Source organism: Budorcas taxicolor, chromosome 24, assembly GCF_023091745.1.
Source record: "Budorcas taxicolor isolate Tak-1 chromosome 24, Takin1.1, whole genome shotgun sequence".
NCBI lineage: Eukaryota > Metazoa > Chordata > Mammalia > Artiodactyla > Bovidae > Budorcas > Budorcas taxicolor.
Genome location: NC_068933.1, coordinates 6,402,567 through 6,410,484, shown reverse-complemented (window position 1 = coordinate 6,410,484; position 7,918 = coordinate 6,402,567). Strand labels below are relative to the sequence as shown.

Genomic DNA, 7,918 nt, shown 5'->3' with positions numbered 1-7,918 from the left:
CCCTGGCTCGGTGCGCGCTCCCGGCCTCCTTAGCCCGAAAAGTGAGAGGTGTGATAAAACACTGGACCTGGGGTTCCTGCCCAAACTGTACTTCAGTGAGTAGTCCAGCTAATAAATGAAGGAGGGGTGATACAGAATATCAGTATTTTGCAAACACCCAGGGAAAGAGTGATCTGCTAACGAATGTCAACAGCCACTAAAATGAGAACAATAATCCCGCATTTGGTGTCTCCTAATAGAGATACTCAATGCCACCTATGAACTGTGAGGCTGATTGTGCCCTTTCTCCCCAAAATGAAAAGTGACCCGTCCTGTTCGTGTCACCCAGCGTCAACACGGACCCAGTCTTGTCTCTTCCTCAATAAGCTCCCCTTCCTGGGTTGTCTCCAAAAACACTCACCATGTTCTATCACATCGTTGGAAAATACTTTGAAATATATAACTCGGGGAAAAGAACTTTTTTTTTTTTTAATGTGACCAGAGGGCTCTTACCATACTTGGAAAATTCAGTGCTAACTCCTTAACACAGTTTAAGAGCCAACCAGAGTTCAAATGACGCTGGTCTGCTTCAGTCAGAGTTGTTTTCTTATAGGCAAAGCAAACATGTAGAAATAAGTTGCCCATATACTGTAAAACTTGCATCATTTTTGAAGATACATTCTGAGGACAAGATAGCAGTACTGTGACAGCTTTATTTATGTCGTTTTAACAAACAGCAATGCATTAGCCATCAGCACTTGAAACCAATGATTTTCCCTTAATGCCATTTTTCTTGCCTCTCTCCTCTTCCTCCTCCTCCTCTGACATATCTCATTCACTAAACCTACCCAAGGCATTCAGGCATATTATTTACTTCCTGAGAAAAATGGCTCAATGTTTGTTCTGCTAGCGGTGGGAAAATAACGCATCTACCTGTGTGCTTTTGTGAGTAGGAAGTTACTGCGGCTGCAGCCCCTCCCAGCCAGCACCCCCAAGCCCGGCTATAAAGGAAGCCCTCCCTGCTGCCCACCCGCCCTCAGCCAGCCCTGGACATCAGGGCTGCAGCCTCCTCGGTGACATGAAGCAATTCCTCGCTCCATCCACTCTTCTCCTTGTGGTTTTGCTCTTCCCAGGTAAATCAGAAACGGGACCTGGGCCTGAGGGCCAGGGTCTCTCTGCGATGGTCATTTCCAGGGTAGGAGTCCCCTGGGCCTTGAGCAACTCAGCTCTGGGAGCCCAGCTCCTGGTGGGTGGCTCAGCAGGGGTCTCTGCCTGAGTTTGTGAACAACACTTTTTTTTTTTTGGTGCGCCCCAAAGCTTGGGGGATCTTAGTTCCCAGACCAGGGATCAAACCCATACCCCCTGCATTGGAAGGCGGGGTCTTAACCACTGGACGTCCAGGGGAGTCGTGTCAATGACACTCTGAAGGTGTTGGTGGCGCAGCTTCCCAGGAGAGAGGCTCCCAGTGCTGACTGTGCTTTTTCATCCTTTTAACACCTCCTTCCCTTACAGAGAAGGACAGCGTGTGTCAGGAAGGACCTTGACATTCAGGGGGTCTCTACGACTACCTTGGTGACAGCCTGGCGGCTACTCAGCTTAACTTCCACGGGGACTCAAGCTCCACTACTTCCCATTTCAGACATTGCTCCTCTCTGTCTCTGCCTCTCACACACACAGGTCATGTTTGCCCCTCTTCCAGCCCACTCCATCCATCCGCCCCTTGCTGTTTCTGCAGCTTTATTGATGTATGGTCCTTGCATAGGGCGCTGCACCTACTTATGTGCACAATGTGATGAGTTTGGACGTGTGCAAACACCTGTGGCCGTGTCCCCATGGCCAAGGGGGTGGATGCCTCTGTGCCTCCCAGAGCTTCCATGTCGCTCTCTGTGCTGGTGTTTTCCTGTGGTTACAACACTTAACGTGAGATCTTCCCACCCAGCAAGTGTGGAAGCGCACAGGCTGTGTTGTCACCTAAGCTGGACAGCAGGCCCGGGATGTGTCCGTCCTGCATGACCACTGATGGATGATTCCCCAGCCCCTCTCACTTCCACTCATTGCTCATCGCTTGGAGCATAAGCCCCTCGCTCTCCTGGGTCTGTGAACATTCTCTGCTGTGTATTTACCCTGAACAGGACTTTCCGGAGTCACACATGCTAACCACCAGGACCCTGAGGGTCCCAGGAAACAAGAAGAATCCCGGGGACGGGGAACAAACAGGTCTCACCCACTTCACCACCAAGTAAAGCGCTACCTCGTGCCTCGCGAGCCCCCCTTCCCGGGTAAGTGACAGAGCCTGGGATGGGTCAGTCCATGCGCAGGACCTTCAGAGGAAGAGTGGATGGGAGGTGACTGTGGGGGCCTGTGGGCTGAGCGGTGGAGTGTCCTGAGACGATATATGCATGACGTAGTCTGCTCTGCCTGTGGGGAAAGTTAGGGAGGGGTATGACAGCCCCCCAGTGCAGGACCCCCGAAGGTCTCGTGAAATGTGGAAGCATCAAGCAAAGAGAGTGGAAGCATCAAGCAAAGAGAGTGCAACCAGAGTGTGACACAGTTGGCTTGGAGACTGACTGTGATGCTCTCAGAGTGGTCCACAGACTGTGATCTGCCTGCTGGAGGTTCTGGACCGCATGACTTCTGTGTCCCCAGTGTGCTTTCCCTATGTCTCCAAAGTCACGTGCAAACTAGTGGAGAATGTGAACCTGAGCAGAGAATTAGAGATCAGCTGCCACGTTCACTGTGTAAAGCCCAACAGGCAGAGCAGGACTTAGCATGTTTCAGGTTCAGTAATGATGTCTTGTGGAGAAGGCAATGGCAACCCACTCCAGTATTCTTGCCTGGAAAATCCCATGGATGGAGGAGCCTGGTGGGCTACAGTTCATGGGGTCGCAGAGTCGGACACGACAGAGCGACTTCACTCACTCACTCACTCAATGGTGTCTTGAGTCAATACTCAGGTGAATTGGCTTTGCTTCATGAAAACAGTGCTCAGTGGACAAAATATTGTTATAAACTTGCCTTTATGGTACAGAATCGGTCATAACACTGGATCGTTTTTTCCTTATAACTTACGGAGGCAGTCCAGAAGACTAGGACATTATCACAAACAACAATGATAATATTTACATTCTGCTCACTTAATGTGGGTCTGTTCCAACTGCTTCCCATAATTTCATTTAATCTTCATGATAGGCTTAGGAGATAAGCCCTATTATTGTCCCTGCTTTGCAGCTGAGTAAACTGAGAAGAACAAGTGGGCTGTCCCGAGGGGATGGCAGAGCTGTTAGCAGCTGGGCCAGCCAAAGGTCTCCAGATACTCTGCCATCTTTCCTCCAGTTGCTCCTACTGAGTGGTTAGAAGATTCCAGGGCCAGAGGCTTCTAGGACCAAAGTATGTCCCACCTGTTTTAATTAACAGGACAATGATTTGTGTATAATAAGCACCTGCGGTGTGCTGGGTGCTTTGCGAGAACTCACATACACTTAGAAGATAGGCTCTATCACCTCCTTTCGAAGGTCAGGCAACTCTCAGCTCCTTGAAGAGTTTCTTTCTTAAATCACGGTCACCTAAGCAGCAGAGACGTCGTGTGGATTCAGAGCTTCTTCCCCCAGAGCCTGCAACGTTACCTGGTCTTGTTTCCAGTCTGAGCGCTCGTTTTCTGAGTGGTTTAGAGTCCGTCTTGGTGGCTAGAGATGCAGGTTGAGTGGGGTCTGGACTGTGTGTGGGTGCGGTGAGAATGAGCTCCTCAGTTGGGTGACAGGTGTGTGTCGCTTCTTTCTCCTACTGGAAGGACCTGAAGAGGACAATCAGACAGTACAAAGGCCTATTCCAGAAGAACCTGAAGGCAAGCGACCTGTGTCATCCTGAGACTGGGGCATTTGGAGGGATACAGTAGCTCCCCTAAGACAGGATGGTTTTGAGTAGCTCTGAACACTAGACAAAGCCACAGAGTGAACACATAGACAGTGTTGGATCCCCCAAAGAAAGGGATCCCTAACGATGACTATTGTGCAGCTTTGGCACGGGGCACCCTAAACACGACATTTCTCAGCGGCATTGAGACAATTCTGGGGTCATCTGCCGTCGAAGCCATAATGCAAACAATCTTTGGATTGTGTTGGGGTTTGACTCAATGGTTAATAGATCTGAGGAGATAACTCTCTCTCTTGGAAGAAGCAGAGCTATATACCTGGTCTTGATCTTACAGTTTTGAACTCGAAACCATGAACCTTACGCGGTGTTGAAAACAATCAAAGACAGAGGAGCAGACAATAGCAACGTCTCTGGGGTCCCCAGAGGAAGCAAGTAGAGAAGTCAGTGGAACTGTTGTCCATTAGGATTAAAGTTTCAGTGATGCTGGAGGTGTGCTGTGCATCATAGAGCCTAGAGCTAATGGGGCGGGCTGTGCATTTAAACAGTTGTTAAGCGAGTAGATCTTATGTTCTCACCACAAGAGAAACAAAAACAAAACAAAAACACAGGGACACAGGGAAATTTTCGGAGGTGATGAATGTGTTTATGACTTCGATTATGGTGATAGTATCAGGGTTTCTTTCTTTCTTTTTCTTGCAGGGTGGGGGCTGGCTGTGTTGCATGGCTTGCAGGATCTTAATTCCCCAACCTGGGATCAAATCCAGGGCCTTGGCAATGAAAATACTGCATCCTAACCACTGAACTGCCAGGGCATTCCCTACATTCAGGTTTTTATAGGTTAAAAAAAAAAGACTATTGTTCTGAAAATGAAGTGATAAGAAAATAATTTGATGGATCAATTGATTCATTGATTTAATCTAATAATTGTAAGGCTTATTGAGGACAGAAATTAGGACAGGAAGAGGGTAACACCTCTTCAGATCTCAACGGTCAAATCTCACATCAGCGGCAAGTGCCTCGGATAAAAAGAGCACGCTGGGCATGGTATCCATCAGAAACCTTCCCCACTTACTTCTAAGTCTCTGACATTGTGCCTCTGCTTTCATTGTGTTCATCAACTTTTTCTTTTTTAAAAAAATTTATGTATTTCTTTGGCTGGGTCAGGTCTCAGTCATAGCATGCAGGAGGTTTAGTTGCTCAGAGCCAGGTGGGATCTTAGTTCCCAGATCAGGGATCAAGCCTATGTGCCTGCATTGCCAAGTTGGATTCCTAACCACTGCACCACCAGGGAAGTCTCCCAGCCTTTTCTTTCATCATTGCACCAAAATATATTATTTAAGAGAAAAATTTGTTTACCAATTTCAGTACTTGAAGTGCCGAGTAAGGTATCAATACAGTTCCTCCGGTAACTTGACTCATGTTTAAGTTATCGGATCCAGGCACTCTCTCACAGCAGTGGGGAGAAAGCACATCTTGTAAACTCTTGGAGTGCCACCCTCTGCCACCCCTGCTCGCCGGGCCCAGGTGTGTCATCTCCCTCCAAGGGTGGCTCCACCCACTTTCCTCAGGGACCTCTGCACTTAGGACGCGTCTCGTGAGGCCATAGTACCTCACACTTGGCCTCAGCAAGTCCTTCTTTGTCCCTCCACACAACTTCTAGATTATTTAAAGTACAACCTTTGTGTCCTAAAGCATCCCTCACCATTTCTGTTGCCAATTGCCTCTGAATTGAAAGTTCATTTTTCAGGGAGCGTGAAGGTGACTTTTAAGCCAGAATCAAGGATCTGAGTCTGATGGTAGATCGTAGACAAAAGACGTCCATTTCCCACCCCTTGCCATTCTCCACCGTACGCCTTTGGGTTAAGATAACTAGTGTTTGGTCCTTGAGATGGTCTTACGATGCTAACGTTGACTGTTTCTTTATACAGATACAGAACCAGGATTCAAAGTTGTCAGGTGCATAAAAGGCGATGGCAAATGTCAAAAATTTTGTAATTACATGGAATTCCAATTAGGATATTGCTCTAAAAAAAAAGATGCCTGCTGCTTACCTTTGAACTGAGGTGTTGACATGGAAGCCAAAACTCTGTCCGCTGCCTACTGGGCCATCAGTCCTAATGCAGGTGTTTTGGACAAAAGCTGAAAGGCTGAGCAGAGAGGAACTGGGGTTTTGTCGATGGCACCAGTCTAAACTTTCACTGGAGCAGAGGAAAAGATGAAAACTGCCACACGTGATCTTTTGACGTGATCTTGGAGAAAACGGCTACCTTGAGATATACAATATTTTCCAGATCAACACAATTTTTACTGGTAGATGTGAATGTAATAAACTCTCCCAGGAAAATATTCAAATCATTTGTTCTTTTATTTATTTATTTATTTTATTATTATTATTATTTTACTTTACAATATTGTATTGGTTTTGCCATATATCAACATGAATCTGCCATGGGTGTACACGTGTTCCCAATCCTGAACCCCCCTCCCACCTCCCTCCGCATACCATCCCTCTGGGTCAACCCAGTGCACCAGCCCCAAGCATCCTGTATCCTGCATCGAACCTAGACTGGCGATTCGTTTCTTATATGTTATTATACATGTTTCAATGCCATTCTCCCATTAGCAAATGAAACAACTGACAAACAACTAATCTCAAAAATATACAAGCAACTCCTGCAGCTCAATTCCAGAAAAATAAACGACCCAATCAAAAAATGGGCCAAAGAACTAAATAGATATTTCTCCAAAGAAGACGTACAGATGGCTAACAAACACATGAAAAGATGCTCAACATTACTAATTATCAGAGAAATGCAAATCAAAACCACAAGGAAGTACCATTTCACGCCAGTCAGAATGGCTGCAATCCAAAAGTCTACAAGCCATAAATGTTGGAGAGGGTGTGGAGAAAAGGGAACCCTCTTACACTGTTGGTGGGAATGTTCTTTTATTTTAAACATATTTTTGAGTACCTCCTTTGGTTCCTAGGCACTGGGGAATGTAATGAATTGGAGGTAGGACTATGTGGGGAGAAAGATATCTCAATAAATAAAAACAAGAGGATGCTACTTATTCTACAATGTGCGTGTATCCAGCATGTGGGGAAGATAAATACAAACAGAATTAAGAAAGGGTTCCTGAGAAAATTTGAGCAGGATTTTGGAGTATGATTAGGAGTTTGTTAAGTGAAAGAGAAGCAGCGATTCTCAGGCAAAGGGTGCAGTTGGTAGAAGCTGCGGAATCTTGAAAGAATGATTTGCTAAGAAAATGTGGAAAAGCTCAGCATAACTGTAGAAGAGAGGGACTGATTACAAGTATCACACGAGGAGGGTACAGGAAAAGTGTGTGACATTGTCAAAAAAAGAACAAACATTATACTAAAGACTTGAGACGGTTAAACAAGAGAAGGTTCCCAGGTGCTCCAGGGGTGTGAACATAATCATGCTTGAGTGTTGGAATGTTTATTCCAACAAAAGAATTGGGCCTGGACTGGAAATGTGGGAGACCAGAGGCCGGAAAGGAAGAGATGCTCCTGCCAGTGGAGGCCACGGTCAGTGACTGTAGTGGAGACAGTGCTTGAAGAGGGAACAATTAAGGGGTTTCTGCAGAGACTGGGGTTGCACCTTTGGAGACGGAGGAGAAGGAAGGAAGGGAAAAAGTCCTGGGGATCAGGCAACATCAGGAACAAGGAGAGCAGGAGGAGCAAGGGGCTGCCTAGACGGGTCTAGGGAATGTTGGATTTGAAGCCTGCAGCATTCACCATATCCACTGGGACCTGGAGGAACTTGATGAATTCCAAGAGAGAGGAGACAAGAAATAAGAGTCAAGGTGAGCCATAGAAAAGGATGAAATAACTGGACAAACGGCATTATTTGTCCATAATAATGCCAACAGGATACCGTTTTTGTATATTTGATGTAAAATTAATTGTGAAAAATATGTCCAAAAGCAAACAAAAATATTTTCATTTCCAGTGTTAAGATTATTGGTGATTTTAAGTAATTTTATCTTAAAAAATGACTCTGTCAAGTTATTGAAGTACTCTTCAATTTTACATTTAAAAAGACAG

The 7,918-nt window shown here is 46.1% G+C and overlaps 1 protein-coding gene across 1 annotated transcript; it reads left to right on the top strand.

The window, feature by feature from the left end:
• The first annotated feature begins 1,057 nt into the window (after positions 1-1,057).
• Positions 1,058-5,911, top strand: LOC128068161 (sperm-associated antigen 11B-like). Its single transcript, XM_052661252.1, has 2 exons — positions 1,058-1,112; positions 5,778-5,911. Exons 1-2 carry the CDS (start codon positions 1,058-1,060, stop codon positions 5,909-5,911), a joined length of 189 nt encoding a protein of 62 aa, XP_052517212.1.
• Positions 5,912-7,918: the final 2,007 nt, after the last annotated feature.

Coding starts and splice junctions, on each gene's coding strand:
- LOC128068161 (XM_052661252.1), top strand. CDS start 1,058: ATGAAGCAATTCCTCGCTCCATCCACTCTTCTCCTTGTGGTTTTGCTC. Junction 1,113..5,777: donor TGTGGTTTTGCTCTTCCCAG/GTAAATCAGAAA, acceptor TTCTTTATACAG/ATACAGAACCAGGATTCAAA.